This window comes from Pezoporus flaviventris, unplaced genomic scaffold (assembly GCF_033815535.1).
Source record: "Pezoporus flaviventris isolate CSIRO_AGI_PZ_B2104156 unplaced genomic scaffold, CSIRO_AGI_Pfla_v1 ptg000015l, whole genome shotgun sequence".
Classification (NCBI taxonomy): domain Eukaryota; kingdom Metazoa; phylum Chordata; class Aves; order Psittaciformes; family Psittacidae; genus Pezoporus; species Pezoporus flaviventris.
The window spans coordinates 38,555,861-38,576,881 of NW_026892563.1; the positions used below are offsets into that span (position 1 = coordinate 38,555,861).

Below are 21,021 nucleotides of genomic sequence, written 5' to 3' on the forward strand. Positions count from 1 at the left end.
GACCCGCCTGGGAAGTGTGTCCCTCCCCTCCGCTCCTTCTGGGAAGTTCTGTGGTGCAGGAGACCAGGAGGTTTAGTCTTAACAAATTCATTAAGGTCAAGTTTTCTCTGTCCTGGCTTGCTGAGGAGCACTGCAGAGGCTTTTTGTGATGGGAACCGGGAGCTTCTTCATGGAAATCCAGAAACCTCAGACATTTGAGATGGGTATTATGGAAATGAATAAACCTTTAAGCTGACAGAGGGGAGATTTGGGTTAGACATTAGGAAATAATTTTTCCCTGTGAGGGTGCTGAGGCGCTGGCACAGGGTGCCCAGAGAAGCTGTGGCTGCCCCATCCCTGGCAGTGTTCAAGGCCAGGTTGGACAGGGCTTGGAGCAACCTGCTCTAGTGGAAGGTGTCCCTGCCTGTGGCAGGGGACTGGAACTGGATGAGCTTTAAGCTGCCTTCCAGCACAAACCAGTCTGGGATCCTATAATTAAGACTTCTGAGAACAAGTCCCTTTCCAAGGAACCTTCTTGCTCTTCCTTCTGCAAGCATTTTTAGGAGAAACAAGGTAGATAGATAAGGCCTTCAGTATTCAATGGGGAAATCAGATAAAAACAGCAACTTGCAAACACATTTCAGGCTTTTATCAACATAGTGCCCAAGATATATTGTGTGCCACCAGCTTCGGGAAGTTTAAAATGCCTTAGCTTCAGACTTCGGTGTAAGACGTAAACCCACCATTTTAGTGTTTTCTTTTTAGAATTATGGGTGGCTTCAGAGAAATAAGTAAGTTTCTTGCATTGAAATCATGGGAAATAATTCATAGCTACACAAAACATGTTGAATGAAGATGAAAATAGTGTTAAAAAGAATGCAGACATCATCTTTGGGATGTTTATGGCAGTGTACTAGAGAACCTGCTTATTGAGCATCTTTGAATTATTACCTGGAAAAGATCACATCAACAAGCAATTGGTGCCTCTGTAATAACACCATATGGCCCCACACATCAGAATTAAGATGAAGTGGGGGACATTAGCCCAGTACTTCCTGATGTCCAGATATCTCTTCTGCATGATGAACAGACTTGGGCAGGCTCACCGCTGTGCTTTGCTGTGCTGGAGCAGGTTCAGCTGGCTCTCTGTACCACCAGAAGGAAAGCTTTTACTCGAAAATCACATCTGCAAAGTAGGTGGCAAGCACTGGGAATGACTGTTTGGGAGATCTGTTATGAACAGAGTGTTTCCTGGGGAAACATGGATTCACAGAAACGAATGAGGATCATTTGTAAGGAAGCTGATCATTTCAGTGTGCTCTTGACAAGGAATCTCCTATCCAGGGGGGCACTACTGGGAGCTCCCCGTGGCACTTTCATGGCACAATTCCCGTGCCTTCATTTCCTCCCCCCGCCCCGACAGCACCGTCTGGGCTGCTAGGAGAGACCGTCAGTTGGTGAAACAAGGGTGGTTAGCTGGGGATGTGCCGTACTAGAGCAGCCCTCCTCTGATACATGTCCCATAGACCTGATCTGGATAATACAGCTGTGTCCTCAGTCCTGCTCCAGTGCTCCCACTGGTGGTGTTCCGCTGCAGATGTTCTGTGCAGCCCTCTGTGTCACATCAGAGCCAGGAAATACCTGATACCTTTTTTCTCCTCTAGAGTGTGTCTGTGCCTTACTTTGCTAGAGAGCAGAATACCTGTAGAACCGGGGAATGTGCCAAAACTAGCACCTCTTTGCTGCCTGCTTCGCTCAGCTGGGTTGTGAGAGGACTGGACAGTAAATCCAGACAGTATCAGAGCAAAGTAAAGAAACTGTAGATCTTCAGCACAGCCAAAGATGCCCATACCCTCTGATGGAGACTCCTGCTTTGAATACAGTTGTTGCAGGAGGCCATTGGAAAGAAACCTGCTCTACAACCTCAGAAGCCATGAGACAATGTCCTCCCAATATCACACCCTTTCCCCTGCCTTATGCATCGTCACATCCCACAGGCTCGTGTCTCAGTGACATAGTACTGTTGTGCAAAGTCACCATCTGACTTAGGCATCATACCCATATCATGATTAAATTAACAGTGCTGGTAGCTACTAACTGAAGCCCTAGAATAGGCTGGAATACTATCCCTTATGATTACTATGAGTGTGGACCACATCAAGGGGGTATGATTCTTATCTATGGTTCTGGTCCAACCAGATACTTCCTGAAGATATCAGTCTGGATATGGTGAAGCCAGCTTGGTGTTGGGGTCAGAAACAGCTCAGATGGACTCTTACTGTATGGAGGAGTATAAAGAGGGCAACCGTTGAATCAGCTTCAGCTACTGTCAGTCAAACCTCTGCCCTTTCAACCTTGTGATACAAAAAAGGCTCCTTGCGATAGAAGGAATGATGGGGTTATAGATGTCTGCATAAAGCAGATAAATGACAGGCTGGATGACACGGCTATGATTGCTTGCTGGGTACACCTTCCAGAATACCAGGTTGCTTCAAGCCCCATCCAACCTGGCTCTTGTGAAAAGGGCCTGTATTTTCAACATCTGCCTACCTCTTGATCCTGGTGATGTCTGTAGTGACACATTTCTGCATACCCTGCCCTTCATTCATTTTCCAGGGGACAAACACAAGCATCCTTTGGAAGTAACTGCCTATGGGCTCATGCACATCAGATGTCTTCACTAAAGGACACCTCCTCGGCACTGGTCTGGGTTTTTAGGGGACCTCACTGCCTGTTCTGTTGCTTGGTCTCCGATTGTAGGGAGGATCTGTGAACCAGGGGAACTATGATGGCCATGGGGAATGGCTGCCAAGAACGCCAGGAGAGCTGGGACTGGAGCTGGCCATCATCTTGTATACGAGGAGGAGAGGCTAAGCTTTTCTCACCCTCGGAACCTTCTGAGGAGCTCAGTTCCCTTGTCCCAACCCTCCGATTTCACACGATACACAAAAATCTTTGATCGTTTTGTTTTCAACCCATTCTGCCTGAGGGTGCCAGCATCCTGAGAAGAATGTGGCACCCCAGAGGCCAGGAGAAGGTGGCTGGTGTTGGCGGCTGCAGGAGGGGCAGCCTCAGCCACCCTTTCCCATTTGGGCATCACCTCTTGCTTCCCCTGGTGCCGGGGGTTGCGGGGGCCCGGCCGTGGGGCAGCCCCGGCACCACTACTACTCCCCAAATACTCTTATTCTGAAAGGAGCTTCCGTGCAGCCGGAGCCCATCGCCCTCCCGCCCCGGCCCACCGCGGCCGCCTCCTCTCACCGCCTCCTGCTGCCCGCAGGCCCGGCCTCGCGGTGACCCCCGTCCCGTCCCGTCCCGTCCCGTCCCGTCCCGTCCCGCCCTGCCGCCGCCCCGGCCGCTGCTGGGCGAGAGACGAGGCGTTAGAAAACAAGGAGGCTGCTACGGGGGAGCTTGGCTCCCTCGGGCATTGTTTGTTTTGTCAATGCGGGGCATCCCTCGGCGGAGCGCTCACTTCACCTTCTGGAAAACCTGGACACACACCTCGTCTTCAGCGGTCATGCGCTAGGAAAGGGAGGCGAAAGAGGAGTTGAGGCTGGATCCCCGACTCGCTTCCCTCGCCAGCTGCCGCCCTGCCCGCCCTCCGGCCACATGCTTCTGCACACCCCTCCCAAAGCCCCAGGGGTCAAGCCGCGGGGCAGGGAAGGGCCGTCGCCTTTCCCGAGCCTCCTTAACTGGAGCCGGATGTTTGTGTGTAGTGGACTCTGCCCCCCGAGGAGCCGGGGCTAGAGTCTGAAGGGAGCTGGAAGGAAGCTGCATGCCTCAGAGTTCAGAGCCCCGCTCTGCGTGTCCCCTGTCCGCTGCCACTGGGATTTAGAGGGCTGTGCTGGACCCCTCCTCACCAGATGCAGCTGGTCCCCCTCCAGCCAGTGCCTCCATCCTCGGTTCCTCTTCTCTCCCAGCTGCTCACACACCAGCTGATCCCCCTCCCAGGAGACAGTTGTCTGAAAAAGAGAAAATAGGGGGAAGACATGGTCCCAAGGGAAGCAGGTCCTGGCAATCCAGGTTCCCAGTGATGACACTGGCAGTTCCTCTCACACATTTACAAATGCAGTTCCTCATCTGGTGTCTCTTCAGTGGCTCCTTGGGACTGATGCTCTTTGCGGGAGGTGAATGACCCTCGGGCTTCCAAGTGCAAGAGAGTACTGCCAAGCAGGCTGATGTTCTTTCTTTTCAGGGCTCTGCTCCAGAGGATAATAGCCTCTGGGTCCCAGAGAACTGGGTTTCTGGCTGTTTGGTGTTAGTGAGGTACTCATAGAACTTCCTGGACCTGCATGGGCATGACAACTCTGGGCTGGACTCTCACCTGAGTCATGAATCAAAAGCTGGGCGGGTACCTGACCTTCTAGTGCATCCCAGTCTGCTGCTAAACTGCACAGCTTGGGCTTCTCACCTGGCACTTGCGTCCATCCACAGGTCCCAGGTCTTCCTCGAACTGGACTCCCAGGTCAAAATCCATAACATAGTCTCGCAGGGAAGTGATCGTGCGGATGACCATGTGATCCCCCGTGTGGATAATCTCTTTATCGGGCTTCAAAAGGCAAACCACTTTTCGCAAGATCACATTGATATCTGGGGAATGAGAGGGAGGGAGGGGAGATCTGTAGACGACCTGGGCCCCTCATCTAGCAGCATCCTTGCAGAACTCCACTCTGTTAGCCAGGGAGCCACAGCCATGGTATCTCCTCCCTCAGCCCACCACAGCACAAAAGCGATGGGCACAGACAGAAGGACCAGGGGGTTCCTAAACCCCTTCCATGACTTGTGACTTTTTTTTCTTTAGGGGCAGAAAAGAGCAAAGGGAGAGAAAAGAGAGGGATGAGGAGAGTGATGTTACCTAAAGCGCGCAGGTAATTGTCCATGTTCTCCTGGGAGACGAAGCGGTAATAGCCGGTGAGGTTGGGCGGCATCCCGGGGCAGAAAGACAGGGCCGACGGAGAGGAGGAAACAGCAAGGAGCGAGACAGGTACCGAGCGGGCAGCCAGCAGGCTCGCCGGGCGGGCCGGTTTACCCTCCCGCGGTGTGGCGAGGGCTGCGGGGCTGCCCGGCCCCCGGGCTCCCCGCTGCAGTAAGAGTCCCTTCGCCGGGGGGCGCGGAAAAGGCTGGGACTGCCCCTGCTGCCAGCATCTCCGCCTCGGCTGGGCAGGACGTGAGAGCGGCCGTCACCTCCTCACTCTCCGCCCTCCCTGGGGGCTGCTGATGTTAAACTCTTGGCTACCGACCAGCGGCAACTCTTCCCCGCAGCCTGCCGCTCCTCGCACCGTGACACGGGTTAGCTGCGAGCTTCCTCAGAGCAGCGTCTCGGCACCCTCTCTCCCCAGCCCATCGCGGAGCCCGGTGCGAATGGGCGGTACAGTCCGTATGCTGCCTGCAGCCCTTCGCCGCGGCACCTCCCCCGCCCCCCCCTCCGATCTTCACGCCCCCCTTCCCGCCTGCTACTCCCGCGTCTCCCAGCACTGCGAGATGCTTCCCGGGGAAACGCACCGGGCGCCGGTTTTGAAGTCCCCCTCCAACCCCTCCGCCAGCCCTCGCCCCTGTCCGTGCCCTGGCCGGATTGCGGTGACAGGGGGGGTAGCGGCCCGCACAGCACAGCACAGCACCGCACCGCACAGCACAGCACAGCACAGCACAGTACCGCACCGCACCGCACCACCGCACAGCACAGCACCGCACCGCACAGCACAGCACAGCACAGCACCGCACAGCACAGCACAGCACAGCACCGCACAGCACAGCACAGCACAGCACAGCACCGCACCGCACCGCACAGCACAGCACCGCACAGCACCGCACCGCACCGCACCGCACAGCACAGCACAGCACAGCACCGCACCGCACCGCACCGCACCGCACAGCACAGCACAGCACAGCACCGCACCGCACCGCACCGCACAGCACAGCACAGCACAGCACAGCACCGCACCGCACAGCACAGCACAGCACAGCACAGTACCGCACCGCACCGCACCACCGCACAGCACAGCACCGCACCGCACAGCACAGCACAGCACAGCACCGCACAGCACAGCACAGCACAGCACAGCACAGCACCGCACCGCACAGCACAGCACCGCACAGCACAGCACCGCACCGCACCGCACCGCACAGCACAGCACAGCACAGCACCGCACAGCACCGCACCGCACCGCACCGCCGCACCTGGCGCGGCGGCCCCTCGCATTGGCTGCCGACCCCCGCCGGCCCCCGCCGCGCCCGTGACGTCATGCTGCAGTGCCGGGGCGGGGCCGGGCGTGGAGCGGAGCGGGGCTCGCGGAGGTACCGCTCCGTCCCTGCGCGCCGCCGCCGCCGCGGGAGCGAGGCCGTGGCCGGGCCGGGCCGGGCAGCGCCCGCCGCTGTCCAGCAGCCCCGGGCGGGCTGGGACCCATCGCCGCGATGGGCTTCCCCCGGCACCGCGCCGCCGTCCTCCTGCCTCTCCTCTGCCTCTACGCCGCGCTGCCCGGCAGCGCCTCCAACAAAGGTGAGCGGCGGCAGCGCCGCGGGCACGGTCCCGGGCGGCGGCGGCGGAGGGACGGTGCGCTGGGACCCCACGGCGGGCTGAGGGGCCGCGGCTCATCCCTACCGGCTGCGCGGTGGCGGTGTGGCTCCGCGCTGCCCGTCGGCTTCGCATGGCACGATGTTATCGTGGGATCTCCGCTGTCCCCGGCTGCTCCGTCTCTCTGTGCCCCTTCGGGTGCCCTCATTCCATCCTCTCTGTCTACTTTCTCCATCTGCCTCCTGTCATCGCTTTCCTTTATTTTCCTTCTTTCTGTTTTTCTAGCATTCCCTTCGCGTTTTGCCCTTTTCCAGTCACTTGTCTTGCTTTTGTTCCAGTTATTGCCATGTGGATTTAGCTTCCCTTCCCTAGCGTGCTGAGAGAATGTGTTGCTTCTCCACAGACCTTTGTGGTCTCCAAGACACATCCCCTGTCTCCATCTTCTCATTCTAGTTCATCCATCTGCGATCTGCCAACAGGAATTATTTTCCAGTTATGTGTTAATTATGCAGGTTGCTAGGATCAAACAGTATTTTATGTGCTAAATACGTAAAAAGCCCCAAACCCTCATGCTATGGCTGTAGCGCTCTGAATGCAGATGTTCTTTGACCACGTAGAGCAAAGGAGAAAGGTGTAGGATTCTAAATCTGTGGCTATAGGGACAGGCAGGAGGAATTCATCTGAGGGGAGTCTGTGCGTCAATACTCGGGCAGGGTGGGAGAATTGGGGAGCATGCCAGGTGGGGTCATCAGGGAATGTGACATCCTCTGTTCTTAGGAAGAGGTAAGGATGCAGGGCAGTGCAACGAGGAGCTCTGTGCATGCTGGCATTGGCAGGGGCATGTATTTGTACTGGTGCCAAGGGGCCCAATGGCAAGGCAGGGCCCCTTCCACTCTGGATTCTCTCTTTTCTTTGTAAATCTATGCTCTGAAACATCTACCCACCTTTGGCAAATTATTTTAGATTTACAGGAGCTTTCCTGAAGCTGGTGGGAGTCTGTACCCTAAAAATATTCCAAAAATGGTTTTGTAACCTCCAGGAACTCATTTCCCAAGAAATCAGATTGGTGATTCCCAAGTTGCAGGTGAATGCAGCAAAGGATTTATCTCTCTCTACCATCGGCTTGTTACCCCAGCAACAGGGCACATTTGGTATTTGTAGCTGCAGATTCCCACCTCGGTGGTGCGGCGCATGGAATAGAGCCGTCACGGAGTGGAATCTAGTGGGGGCAATGGAAGGGTGGGTTGGAATGTGGGCATTTGCACACAGGGAGGATTCCACCTGCTTACAGAGCAGGGTGGATGTTTGTCTGGGTTTCCTACGCAATGCTTTATAAATGTCAATCAATACGGTGAGGGAGAAATGCCAACCCCCGCTCCCTGCTGCCTTGCCGGGCTGGGGCTGCCCGCTCCGGGGGTGCTGCAGCACCCCCATTCTGACCTGTTGCTGTCTGGCAGCCACCGCCCAGCTCCAGCAGCATCCCCTCACCCCCATTTGCAGAGGCTGTAGGGGATGCTGTCCCTTTCAAGTCAACACGTCACGCTGTGCTGGTGTGGTTCCAGAGGATACTGTGCTGCAGAGGATGAATTCCCATATTGGAAGTAGTGCCCTTGAGGGGAAAGGCTCTGTACCCTACTCCCCACCAGCTCTGACCCATGCTGTGCTCAAGGCGTTGCTTGGTTGTAATAAATCTTGGCCTCCGAGGGGTGGGAGAGTGGGGGATTATCTGGGACTGGGGGGTTGTAACTAGGCCATGTAATATAATCTCAGAGGCCCATTTGGCAGGGGGTGGGCATGGGGGAGGGGTTTTTAATTTATAATGATTTTTTTTTCTCTCTCCCCTCCCCTTCACCCCCCCACCCCCATTTCTCCTTTTCCCTGCCCTGGAGCCTTTGTGATAAAGATTAATTTGCTATTTCTGGGCCTGTGACATTTTTCAGAGGCTCCTGCTGGCTGCTGCCTCCATGCCAAGCCTGGCTGGGCTCCAGCCAACAGGATTAGCAAGGAAGGGCCAAGGGAATATGGTGCTTGCCATGGAGTGGGGAAGGAAGGAGCATGGGAGTCTCAGAGTAGGTTATTAATTCACATAGAATGACTGACTGAAAGTGTACCTGGGTACGCGTGTGTGGATCCTGGGCCTTAGTCCAGAGGATGTCAGGAATAAGTGATAATGGCTGCATACAAGACTTGTCCCCTTGGGACACCCCAAGGAAAGATGTATCCTAGATCCTTTAATTACGGCTTCATTGAGCTAAAGGATTTAGCATTTAGAATCTGTCTCCAGAATCAGACTACTTCTGCCTCTTGATTTCAGGCTTTTTTTTTAACCATTCCAACTTTCCTGGGCACCCAAATGCTTCTCCACATATTCCTGGTAAGAATGTAATGAGGAGGCCAGAAGGTACACATTGCTTCTGATGAGGTCTCCCAGTCCCAGGAGCCATATGGAGTAGAGCTAGAGAAAGAGAACTTCTTCCTCCCAGCCTATTATTTTAGACTTTATTTCCAGAGAAGGTGGGGAGGGGTGATTGTTACCTGCCACTGGATGATATTTTGCTCTTGTCCCACTGAATCTGTCATTGGTGGCTAATACATTCCTGTGCTCCATCCCCACTCCCAAATCTGCCCCAGCAAACAAGCACAAACCCTGGATTGAAGCTGAGTATCAGGGCATCATCATGGAGAATGACAACACAGTCCTGCTCAACCCACCACTGTTTGCACTGGACAAAGATGCTCCACTGCGCTATGCAGGTAGGTGGGTAACAGCTCTGGGAAGGGTGGGAGGCAGGGAGAGACTTAGGAAGAGGCAGAGACAGAATGCCATTCATCCCTGTGCTGGATTCTAGCTCTCTGCAGGAAGTGAACCCTCCAAACCTTGTTCCGGAGGATGTCCCCAGTGAAGTCTGGAGGCAATTTGGGCTTGATTTGATGCTGTGAGCTGTTTCCCTTAGGGAGAGAAAGTGAGGGTGGAGCCAGCTACTTTTTGACGCAGTTCTGCTATTTCCAAGGATCACATGCACAGTGCTGTGAGCACTGGAGGAAGCTGGTAGGGCACACTTCATTGGCAGTGCTACATCCCCTCACAGTAAGCACAGATCCCTCAAACTGCAGACAGGGCTTTTATGAGGGTTGTATTCCTGGTCCTGGCTTAGGCCATGCCTGGAGCTTCCTCACGCATCGTCCCTCAGCTCTGGGAGAGGAGAAGTGGTCCCTGTGAGCTGAACTTTAGGATTGATGTGACCCTATCTGCAGTTCCCTGCAGTACTGTGCACATTCTGCCTGTGTGGGTGGATGAGACATCACGGATCTTCATGCTTTGGCTGCCTATCTGCAATATATGGTCTGTTTTGCCTCTGTGAGGGATGCAGAGGAGAAATAAGGTGCTCCTTCAATACGTGGGTGTGTAGCACTGGTAAATGTAGCTTGAGCCTTGTAACCGCTAGTAATTTCTGGATGCTGGTCAAGATTCCTTGCCGTGGGGGTAGTGTCCAGTAGAGGGCAATCTGTATCATTAATGGCTGTAAGAGATGGCAGGAGGAACTTAGGGAACCAGAAATTGCTCAAAATGAGATGTGATAAAGAGGAAGAAACAAGAGCATAAGTTAGAAAGGAAGAAAAGATGAGACAGGAAAGCAAGGAGACATAAGATGCTCTCCTTAGTCCTTTTCTTTCTTCCCTTCCTCTCTGCCTTTGTGGGTACCAGGTGAAATCTGTGGCTTCAGGATCCATGGGGCAGGGGTACCTTTTGAAGCTGTGATCTTGGACAAAGCTACAGGTGAGGGGCTGATACGGGCCAAGGAACCAGTGGATTGTGAAGCACATAAGGAGCACACGTTCACCATCCAGGCTTATGACTGTGGAGAGGGACCTGATGGAGCAAATACCAAGAAATCACACAAGTAAGTCCATGCAATCATTGCTGCATGTTACAAAATGTGATCTATCACAGAAACACAGATGGAAATGGCTGTGGAAGTGCTTCCTTTAGCCAGAAGTATTTTTCTCTAGCCTTAATACTATAATTCAACATGCAAATAAGACCCAAATAGAAATGCTCACTGACTGAGTCACATGACTGAATACCACTAGAAGTGAGGGCTGCTTGACAGTATATTGCTGCATATTGGCAGGAGGTCCAGATTACATTATCATTCCTTTTTGCTCTTCCTCTGGGGTGGTAAACCATTGTCCAAGCTCCTGTGTGCTTTTGTTGTGCTCCTTGTTGTGTTGAAACCAAGGTCTCTTTCCTCATCCTTGCTTTTGATGGCTGGAAATCAGACTGGTGCACTTTTAGGGGAGTGTTTTATACTGAAATGTAGGGGGTATGTGGCTCCTAATCAGCCAGCCTGTTCTTACTGGTGTCTCTCTGTATCAGGGCCACGGTGCACGTTCGAGTAAATGATGTGAATGAGTTTGCTCCTGTCTTTGTGGAAAAGCTGTACCGTGTGGCAGTGACTGAAGGAAAGCTGTATGACCGCATCTTGCGTGTGGAGGCCATTGATGGAGACTGCTCTCCGCAATACAGCCAGATCTGCTACTATGAGATCCTGACCCCCAATATTCCCTTTCTGATTGACAATGACGGTAAGAATCCACACCTACCATGAGCATGTCACTCCCCCTTTCCTGCTTTGCTCCCTTTCTGCCAGTCCCATTTGATGGCAGAGCTGTGCTATATGAATGTTCTAGCACTGCTGATCTATCTCTCCTGGTGCAGAGATGCAGCAGCCATTTTGTGGGATGCTATAGCTCTTACAGAGTAGCACTGGAGGGGGAGGCTCAACCCTTCTTTGGTTGTTTTTGTGGTTAATCATAAATAGGAGTGATTTCTAGAAGGAATATCTTCAAGGAGACTGAAATTCCTCTCCCTTGACCTCTTTATTTTGCTAACCAGGGAACATTGAGAACACGGAGAAGCTGCAGTACAGTGGAGATCGTGTCTACAAATTCACAGTGACAGCCTATGACTGTGGAAAGAAGCGGGCTTCTGATGATGCTGAAGTGGAAATCCAGGTGAAACCCACCTGCAAGCCCAGCTGGCAGGGTATGAAACTCCCAAACACAGTTATGTCTTCCCTGTGCTTTTGCTGAACTATGACTCAGTCCTACTCATTGCAGATATTTGTATAGACACAGATAAATTCAGTTCTGGCACCAACCCGTCAGTCCCATCTAATGGGATGCAGTACATATCAGTCTGTTGCAAAGCCACTGAAAGGCAATTCCAACTTTGGAAAATCAAATACTACTATGTATTTGATAATATATAATATATGTATAATATGATAAAGCTCATGCACTGTATTCAAAGTAGATTGTATTCAAAGGCTGCTCGTCTTGAGGATATTTGGCTTTTCTGGAGGTGTTGTGTGCCTACAGGTTCACCCTAGTCAATAGAATTAAGGAGAAATCAACACAGCTAAATATCTGCTTTACCTGGTAAGAGAGGCTGACAATCCAAGGATTGATGCTACACTGATGCTAGCTGTAGAAGATGACAGATTTGGACTCTGTGCTTCTAGGAAGTCTTCCCTTGCATTGGTGCCAGCTGCATGGAGTTGTTGTTTCAATATGGAAAGGGCCAAAAAATCTCTGTTTCTAGGCTAGCCCATAGATGCCACTTGTGTGTGTGTGCCAAATATTCTGTCCTCAGGTCCTTGGCAGGACATAATCCCCCTCTTTCACTCTTCTTCATTAGGCTGGAACAAGAGGATTGAGTACACCCCTGGTGCAGGCAGCCTTGCGCTCTTCCCCACCATTCACCTGGAGACCTGTGATGAGCCCCTGTGGAACATCCAGGCCACAGTGGAGCTGCAGACAAACCATGTGGCCAAGGGCTGTGACCGGGATAACTACTCTGAGAAGTCACTACGCAAACTCTGTGGTGAGTTGATTCTTTCCTGGGCAGAGGGCAGCTATGGCACAGCACCATGGGCTTCATGGTCCTAGCTCTGTGCCTTACACAGGAGAGGTGCTGGGGGACATTCCTCACATCTGCTGTGATCAGCGGGACTGGGAGGACTTTAGGGGGCAGTGGGCACCCTTGCCCATATTTACAAGGGGCTCCCTGTGCTCTCCTTGCTGGGAAGCCAGGGGTTTCTGTGTGTTGCCCCAGTACACAGAGTCTGTGTGACTCCCCCAGCACAGATGAGGGAAAAGTCACCAAAGGCCTATAGGCAACTCCTCCTCTCCCTGTGGTCTAGGATGCTACAACAAAACCTCGGGGCACCCTCTTTGTCTGTCCCCTAATTCTCAGACTTCTTATTCTCTCATGCTGACATTCCTAACTCCTTCCCTTCTTGGTAGGCGCTGCCTCAGGAGAGATTGACCTGCTGCCTGTGCCTAGCCCCACAGCGAACTGGACTGCGCGGCTCTCGGTGCACTACAGCCAGGACAGCAGCCTCATCTACTGGTTCAATGGCAGCCAGGCTGCCCAGGTGCCTGTGGTGAATGGGCTGAATGCCCATGAGGGGCTGAGTGACCACTTCACCCTGTCCGTATGGATGAAGCATGCCGTGGTGCCTAGCAAAGGCAGGCGGGAAGAGGAGACAGTGATCTGCAGTACAGTGCACAGCGGTGAGACACTTCTCCTGGGGTGGTGACGCTTCCGCCCACTGCCTCTGACTCGTTAGGAGGGATTATGCCTGAAGGGAGAAATCTCCTGTGGTATCTAACTCCCTGTGCTTGTCCCTGGCAGAGGACGGCTACTCGCATTACTCTCTGGCTGTGCACGGCTGCCGGATTGCTTTCCTCTACTGGCCATTGCTGGAAAGCGCCAGGCCTGTGAAATTCCTCTGGAAGCTTGAGCAGGTGAGGGAGCATTTGCCTTTTCCTCATGTCTCTTCTATTTCTGCCCTTTGCTGATCCCTTCCTCTGCTGTCTGCCGTAGGTCTGCGATGACGAATGGCACCATTATGCCCTCAACCTGGAGTTCCCCACTGTCACACTTTATGTGGATGGCGTGTCTTACGACCCTGCCCTCATCCACGACAATGGCCTCATTCACCCGCCCCGGCAGGAGCCCTCACTCATGATTGGAGCCTGCTGGACTGGTGAGTGCCTGCTCCTTGAACCGTGCTCTTCCCATACAGAAAACAAGGGACTGGAGGGGGAACCAGAAGAGGTGAAAGAGATGCCACCCAATGTTAAGTGGTGCAAAGCACATTGCAGCTATCTTGCCTTCTTGGCACCGAAGCTGGTGTGTCTCCTTCCTTTACGGACCAAGCCAGCAGGCCATGGTAGTAATTGCTCAAGGAAAAGTGTCCTTGGCAGCTTCCTGGGCAACAGCAGTAGAACATGCAATGGGTAACCAGCTTTCAGGCAGAGGAGGGTTGAAACTCTCTGAATCGCTGGCGTTTCTGTCAAAGCTTTTCACCAGGGAGCAGGCAGTACTATTTATACTGCTGGTTGTATCGATGGGGATTTCTGTGTCTTGAGGGCCTATATGAAGAAATCACTAATCATTCTGTAGAGGAGAAAGATCTCCTGTGGAGATCAAACATCAGGTTAGGAACATAGTTAAGCCACTACCAGATTAAAACCCATTCTGTGGAGATATAAGACTGCATTTCCCAGGTCTTTTCAGTTCTCCTTCAAGACTGAAGCAGGACAGAACTAAAGGAATTTGCCTGCTGCTTGCCTTCACTCTAGTAAGATCAAATCTTTACTGTAGTACTACTTTTCCTGATCATGGATCTTCCCACAGCTCTGTGCTCTCCATTGGCCTTTTATACCCAGCAAACATGAATCATCTTGGGACACCCTCCTGGAACCATCTGAATTTCAAAAGGATGTTGAATGCATGGCTTGTTGCAAGCATGGCTAAGACCATGATCCCTAAATAGGAATCGGTTAATTCCCAAAATAGATATCATTGAGAAAGGAGAAAAAAGAAAAAAAACAACAAACAAACCACCAAACTAGAACCCTCCCCCCAGGAAAAACCCCTTATACTTTCCAAGTTACTCATCCTACAGAATCACCATCCCCTTCATGACAGGGACTTGGTCTCTTTCATCTGCAATGTGCTGTCTCTAGGGTTGAAGGATGCACTGCTTGGCACATGACTCCAGAGCTGTTCCTTTGGACTGGCCAGTACAAGCACTTGTATAGATATTTGCCTGACCTTGTAACTACCCTGTTCCAATGCCTTATTGCTTGTTTGAATGTTCTCCTTTTGCAGAGGAGAAAAACAAAGAGAAAATCAAAGGAAGCGAGAACTCCACTGATACTATACAAGGTAGGGAGAAGAAAGAAGACGGTTCTCTTTCCTTCTTCACTGTGCATGGCTGTCACTTCTTGCATGGTGCTTTCCTCACACAGCTCTCCCAGTCCTGTCCTGCCACCTCCCACCATCCTGGGAGGAAACCCCTCATTTGGCAGATTGGTCCTTGATACCTTGATATCTGTGGAGCATGAAAAGGAGAACTACAGCCTGCTTTGAGAGATGGAGTACGCTTTTCATGTGGATAGAGTCCTCATGCCTGATTATTAAAGTTGGTCTCTGAAGAATGCGATAGCCATTAGAGACATCAGGAGATGTCACCTCATCCCTGTCTATGGAACGTGTAGCTTCTTTTAAAAGCCCTCACAGGAAGCAGTGTGAGAAGGGAACAAGGAATTGTTTCCATCTGGCATTCAGCAGTTTGGCAGAAACCTCTCTATGCTACCCACCGGGCACTGCCGTGGTCTGTCTGTTGGTCTGGTTTTCCCATTTTCCCCCATCTGGAATTTTGTCATCTCCTTCCTTCAGCATCTCCCGTCTTCTTGTCTTTGTTTTTCCATGTTCTGTACACTCCTCTGTCTTTCTCTACTTCCCTGAACATCCATATGTCCCCCCCACTGTTGTTTTTGTGGTTTTTGCTCTCTCCTTGCCATGTCTCTCACAACCTTCACCTCCCATGTTTCCCCCAGGAGATCCTCTGTCGATACACCACTACTTCCATGGTTACTTGGCTGGCTTCACTGTGCGCCCTGGTAGCTTGGAGAGCCGGGAGGTTATTGAATGCCTGTATGCCTGCCGTGAGGGTCTTGATTACAGTGACTTCGACAGTCTGGGCAAAGGGATGAAGGTATGCCCATCTGCCCAGCTTGCATGGGTCTCCTCCACTCTCCTCCCCAGCCTTGCTTCCCAGGACTTTGCCTGCTCCCCCACCTCAGACAACTGCCCACCTTTCTCCTCTGTGTCTTTCTTAGCCTGGGTTCATGGTGTTTGTTGAAGAACCCTGAGTATTTCCTTCTCTTCCACCTGTAGGTTCATGTGAACCCCTCTCAGTCCCTGCTCACCTTGGAGGGTGATGATGTGGAAACCTTCAACCATGCAATCCAGCATGTGGCTTACATGAACTCACTGCGCTTTGCTACCCCTGGAGTCCGGCCACTCAGACTCACCACTACTGTCAAGTGAGTGGACAAAGCAGTGCCTCCAGCGAAGTGCAGCAAGAGGGCTACCTCTCTTTTGACTAAAATTACACTCTGTCGCCTTGTATTTTAATTCTATTTGATGGTCTCAAAATGGGTAAAAGTCTTCCTGAAAATAAATATTGACCTATGCAATATCCAAATGGATACTGTAATGTGGGCACTGGGGTCTATGCAGGTGGCAGAACTTCTACATTCACTTTACATTCTGCACTCATGGTGTTCCAAGGATGTGGGCTGGTTTTAATTTTCTGTGGTGTGTGGGTATGACCAAGTCACCTGAAACCCAGTGATGCTAGTCCTACCACACATCTCTCTGTCTTACACAGCAGGCTATAGGGAAGCTTTTAGGAAGACTACCAGAAAAAGAATATTCCCTTCTCTGGCAGTAATAGGCAGGAGGTTTTGTTTTACAACTTTGGGCCAACTGATGCTTTTTACCATTCTCCTTCAGGTGTTTCAGCGAAGAGTCCTGTGTCTCCATTCCTGATGTGGAAGGTTACGTTGTGGTGCTACAGCCTGATGCCCCCCAGATCCTGTTGAGTGGCAATGCCCACTCCGCTCATCCTGCATCAGACTTTGAGGCTCCTGATGGGGTCCCCCTGTTCCCTAACCTGCAGATCAGCTGCTCTATTTCTCATCAGGTGGAGGCCAAGAAGGATGAGAACTGGCACGGTACCGGTGAGTGGAGTACAGGGCGAGGTGTAATTGACAAACTGGAAAGCCCTACAAGAGCTGCTGTCTTGCAGAGAAAGCGGAGCCCCTCATTAAAACTGCAAGAGGGAGTTTACAAATACAGGAGCAAGGCACATTGTGTGCCAATATGTAGGCTAATCGGTTCTTATCCCTTTCTGCTCCTCCCCGTACTTTTTCTATGCACACAGTTCCTTTGCCGTACTCTCTCCTTTCCCAGGCTGCTAATTCCTAATCCCTTTTACATTTTACCTACATTTCCCTTTATTGAATCCAGCACTGAATGGATGTCCTGCCTGTTACCCTCTCCACTCCTACATTTATCCAGTCTCCTCCTGCTTAATTCTTTCCTGCTTTCCTTATCTCTCACCCCCTCCCACCTTTTCCTGCATCACTTATTCCTGTGAATTCCCCAGTCAGTTTTCTCACACCCTGTAACATCCTGCCCCTCAATTTCTCCCCATCATCCTCAGATTATTTCTCTGCACTCTATGCTCTACATGTCCTTTCACTTCTTTCGTATCTGGTAATGGTTTTTTTTTCCTCATAGCTTTCTCTTGAGAAGCTTTGCCTTCCCTCATGCGATGATAAGTTTCTTGACTTAGAACAGGTTGGTCTTAGCCCTGCTGAAAGCAGTGAAGTCAGGTTCACCTCACATTCAAAAGGTGAATGTGGTTGCCTCTTTGAAGAAAATCCCAACCGTGGTAATCAGCAGTTAGCAAGTGAGACAGGGGAAAGCTTTCGAAAGCACTTAGGGTCTGCTAATGTGTGATAGAGCTGTTCCTAATTTGCACATTGTCATTGTCAACAGAGTCTTTACAGCCAAGATGTGTTATCATGAACCAGTCTGATAATAGTGTGTTGTTCCAAAATTAAGTGACTTGATTATGTGCATAAATAATGTCATTAGAACCAGGGGGACTCCTACAACAAGTAATTGGACTGACACTGGTTTTATTCAAGGTCAGTGCTAGTAGGAGAAAGAGAAGCCATTACATATGATGTGAGCACTTTTAAGTAAATGGGTACCACTCTGAGTAACTCCTGCCTTCACTGATGGCTGGCTGCCTTTCTGGCCCTGTCTTCTTTCCATTTGCATCTCAGTGACAGACACACGAATGTCAGATGAGATTGTGCACAACCTGGATGGCTGCGAGATCTCATTGGTAGGAGATGACTTGGACCCAGAGAGGGAGTATCTGCTCCTGGATGGGGCACTGCTGCAGCAGCGGGGCCTGGAGCTTGTTAACACCTCTGCCTACCTGACCATCACAGGTATGTCCTGTCCTTGGCCACAGCTGTCTATGTCTTTCTCACTGTCAGGTATCAGTGGGAGAAGCACTTAATCTGATGCTAGAGATATGTTGGTGTACTCTGTGAGACTCTGAGGTTTGTTGAACTGGCTTTTGGAAGTCCCAGGCCATTTTCTTGGCTCCTCCTCCTCCAGCACACAGTAGTACAGGGCATGGTGCCCGAGTTCTCACCCAAATCTGTATCACTCCTCCCGACTTACTCCTTGGGGCTTGGTGTTCTCATGTGCCAGCATCACTTTGCTTGACATGGCTGGGGGGGACAGCACATCCCACTCATTGTGGATTGGTACAACTGTTGTACTCTCCAGAACTTAACAGGACTATTGCTTTTGATCCTTCCTTCCCTTCCACTTGTATTAGCAATGCAGGCAGGGATTTCTTTGCAGCTCAGCTCCATCTCTGCTCCCTTCCTAAAAATAATGAACCCATCATTGCCTTGGATTCCTCTATAGCTCCTAGTTGCTACAGGGTTATGATGCCAGATGATTTTGAAGCAGGAGCTTCCTCACACCACACCAATCCTCTCTTCTTGTCTCAGGTGTGGAGAGCATCGCAGTTTATGAGGAAATCCTACGCCAGGTCTCGTACCACATCAACCATGGTGCTGCTCTTTATGAAAGGAAGTTTCACCTGTCCTGCACTGAGATGAATGGACGCTACTCCAGCAATGAGTTTACTGTTGAGGTACATGATCAGTACATGCACACATAGGTACTTGTGCATGCATGGAGCGAACATGGTGAACAGGAATGAGCACAGTGTAGAATGCATCATGAACACAGAGCTGAGTCTCTCTCACTCTGGTCTTTCTGCAGGTGAATGTCCTCCACAACATGAACCAAGCTGCTCATCCTAACCATATTCTGAATTCCCAGCAGTTTGTGCACCGAGGCCATCATTTACCCCCAGAGCTATCTGGGCACAGTTTGGCAAGCACCCATAACAACCCAAGTATGTAATGTTATCTTTGGGGTTCATTCATTGGGTCAGGATGCTAATTTTCTGTCATTGTAGTAGAACTTACAGTAGAGGATTCCTTTCAGGGTCTCTATACTGCAGTCAATGGTGGTTTAGAGCTTGGTGCAACAATCCTTCTTTTGGTGTGTGCTTTCTTGATGTAGAAGCAGTTTGAAATCTACACCTGAGAAGGTCTAAAAAGAACAGCCATATGACACTGGGTAATGTCATTGACAAATGACATTGGGTAATGTGATTTCAGAAAGAAGCTTCAACAGCAAGAGAAAAACAAGGATTGACACCTCTCGACACCTCTCTAGAAAAAGAGATGGGACTAGGTGGTGGTGAGGAAGGCAGAAAAATATAGATGGCACCAGAGACAAGAGGAGGATACTTGCCCCCAGAGCAGAGGAAAGAGAAGCTGGAAAGCTAGACTAGAGATAAGAGTTGTTTGTTTGTGCTGGCAGCCCTGTGCAACAAGCATGACTGCAGACCAGCTCTAGGGCTGGTACAGAGGACCCTGTGTTGGTTTTGGTTCCCTGTTGTAGGGAACATGAAAAGCACCTTTGGTGCTAGATTTTGCTGCAGCTTCCTACAGCCTCTGATCCTGGTCCAGTCCTGTGGCTGGCACTGAGCCACTGCAGGGACAGCCTATGCATGTGCTGGGAGAGCATCAAAATCCAGCCCTTGCCTCTCCCTGTCCCAGCTCTGCCCTATTGCAGCAGTCAAGTTGTCCGTGCTGCACAGAACTACCCAGAACAAAGCCACAGAGAGCCTGGATGGATTTTTACAGGTAACAGGGTTATCTGGAGAGAAGAGGCTGGGCCTACTAGCCTAGAGCTAAAGGGTAATGTGCAGAGTCTGCAGGCCAGGACACCAGAGGGCATCTGGACTTAGGCAACCTGGAAGACCATGCTGGCCTCAAGCAAACATAGAGCAGCTGAAGGCAGAAACTGCCCGTGCCCAGGGGAGCACAAGAGTCAGGATTTTGGGTCCTGCCCAGACCCCAAACCTCCAAGCTCTGCCCAGGAACCCTGATTCCTGCAGGCCAGGTTGGAAACATGTTTCTGTGACAGAGTCTAACCATGGCTTCTCATTTTCTTTCTCCAAAGTGGTCCCTAGTGCTGCCACTGTCATCATTGTGGTGTGTGTGGGCTTCCTGGCACTCATGGTGATCCTTGGCATCCTGCGCATCCACTCCCTGCATCGGCGAGGAGCGGGGCAAGAGGTCCCTGGGGCTGCTGAAGGGGGACACACAAACAGTGGCAGCAAAGAGGGCGACATGTTCTGGGATGACTCAGCCCTGACCATCATTGTCAACCCCATGGAGGTGAGGAGCAGCTGCAAGGGCTGGGGCTGGGCCTGCAGCTGGTTTGCCAGATACTTCCCCTTACCCCATGTCTCACCTCCCCAGTCCTACCAGAGCTGCCAGGAGAGGGCAGGAGGCAGTGGCGAAGGCAGGGCTGGTGAGGGCATGGATGATGAAGATGACAGCACCGACTCGGAGACACCAGACTCGCCGGACAGCAACGACGTGGGTGACCGACACATCATGGGCAGAAGCGACGGCTCTCGCCGCTACTAGGAGCTTTAAACAACCAGTCCAATGGATCCCCCTAACATATGGCTGGAAGGAGGTGTCTTACTTTTAACTTCTTCCTTCCCGCACCGTGTACACATGCACTCCCTCCCTCATTTGTCATTTCTGCCTCCCATCTTCCCCCACTTCTGCCATTCCCATTGTGGACATTCCCCACATTACTGACCCTCCAGCTGGCTCTCTAGAACCATGTACTAGGGCACTTGCACATGACTGGCACAGTTCAAACTGTACTGAGGAAGGAGGGGCTTGGAAAGGACACCAAGATGGAAGGAGCCAGCCATAGGGTTCAGAGGGGGGTTTCTCACAACCCCTCCCCAGATATTATATATATATATATTGTATATTTTTTCAATGTTGTCGTTTGAGGTTTATTCTCGTTTCATGCAAAAAACCAAACCAAACCCAGTCAACCAACCACAAACCCAACACTGCAGCTTGTGTCGCTTTGTAAAGTTGTCAATACTACTGAAGTAAATGAATGAAGGGAAGAAGGATGAGGAAACAAAGTGGATTTTAAAAATAAATGGATTTCAAATAAAATGTTC

At 51.5% G+C, this 21,021-nt stretch overlaps 2 protein-coding genes and 1 long non-coding RNA gene across 3 annotated transcripts; 1 reads left to right on the forward strand and 2 right to left on the reverse strand.

Annotated features, from left to right (window-relative positions):
- Positions 1–559: 559 nt before the first annotated feature.
- LOC133269638 (uncharacterized) lies at positions 560–2,913 on the reverse strand. The gene is made up of 2 exons (XR_009743510.1): positions 2,530–2,913; positions 560–1,681 (listed from the first exon to the last, which is right to left on the reverse strand). It is a non-coding gene; the product is annotated as an uncharacterized LOC133269638 (long non-coding RNA).
- Positions 2,914–3,391: 478 nt separating this feature from the next.
- RBP5 (retinol binding protein 5) lies at positions 3,392–5,018 on the reverse strand. Its single transcript, XM_061453130.1, has 4 exons — positions 4,832–5,018; positions 4,388–4,566; positions 3,837–3,938; positions 3,392–3,498 (listed from the first exon to the last, which is right to left on the reverse strand). The coding sequence occupies exons 1-4, from the start codon at positions 4,902–4,904 to the stop codon at positions 3,445–3,447; spliced, it is 408 nt and encodes a 135-aa protein (XP_061309114.1). The 5' UTR covers positions 4,905–5,018; the 3' UTR covers positions 3,392–3,444.
- Positions 5,019–6,306: 1,288 nt separating this feature from the next.
- CLSTN3 (calsyntenin 3) lies at positions 6,307–21,016 on the forward strand. Its single transcript, XM_061454179.1, has 18 exons — positions 6,307–6,472; positions 9,119–9,241; positions 10,194–10,389; positions 10,866–11,074; positions 11,385–11,534; positions 12,189–12,374; positions 12,797–13,066; positions 13,188–13,300; positions 13,380–13,542; positions 14,673–14,729; positions 15,404–15,561; positions 15,744–15,892; positions 16,365–16,591; positions 17,708–17,878; positions 18,455–18,600; positions 18,732–18,867; positions 19,986–20,203; positions 20,288–21,016. Exons 1-18 carry the CDS (start codon positions 6,388–6,390, stop codon positions 20,456–20,458), a joined length of 2,928 nt encoding a protein of 975 aa, XP_061310163.1. The 5' UTR covers positions 6,307–6,387; the 3' UTR covers positions 20,459–21,016.
- The last annotated feature ends 5 nt before the right edge of the window (positions 21,017–21,021 follow it).

Coding starts and splice junctions, on each gene's coding strand:
- RBP5 (XM_061453130.1), bottom strand. CDS start 4,904: ATGCCGCCCAACCTCACCGGCTATTACCGCTTCGTCTCCCAGGAGAAC. Junction 4,567..4,831: donor CAATTACCTGCGCGCTTTAG/GTAACATCACTC, acceptor CTCATTCCCCAG/ATATCAATGTGATCTTGCGA. Junction 3,499..3,836: donor AGGGGGACCAGCTGCATCTG/GTGAGGAGGGGT, acceptor TCCCTTTCCTAG/CGCATGACCGCTGAAGACGA.
- CLSTN3 (XM_061454179.1), top strand. CDS start 6,388: ATGGGCTTCCCCCGGCACCGCGCCGCCGTCCTCCTGCCTCTCCTCTGC. Junction 9,242..10,193: donor TGCTCCACTGCGCTATGCAG/GTAGGTGGGTAA, acceptor TGTGGGTACCAG/GTGAAATCTGTGGCTTCAGG. Junction 17,879..18,454: donor TGCCTACCTGACCATCACAG/GTATGTCCTGTC, acceptor TTCTTGTCTCAG/GTGTGGAGAGCATCGCAGTT.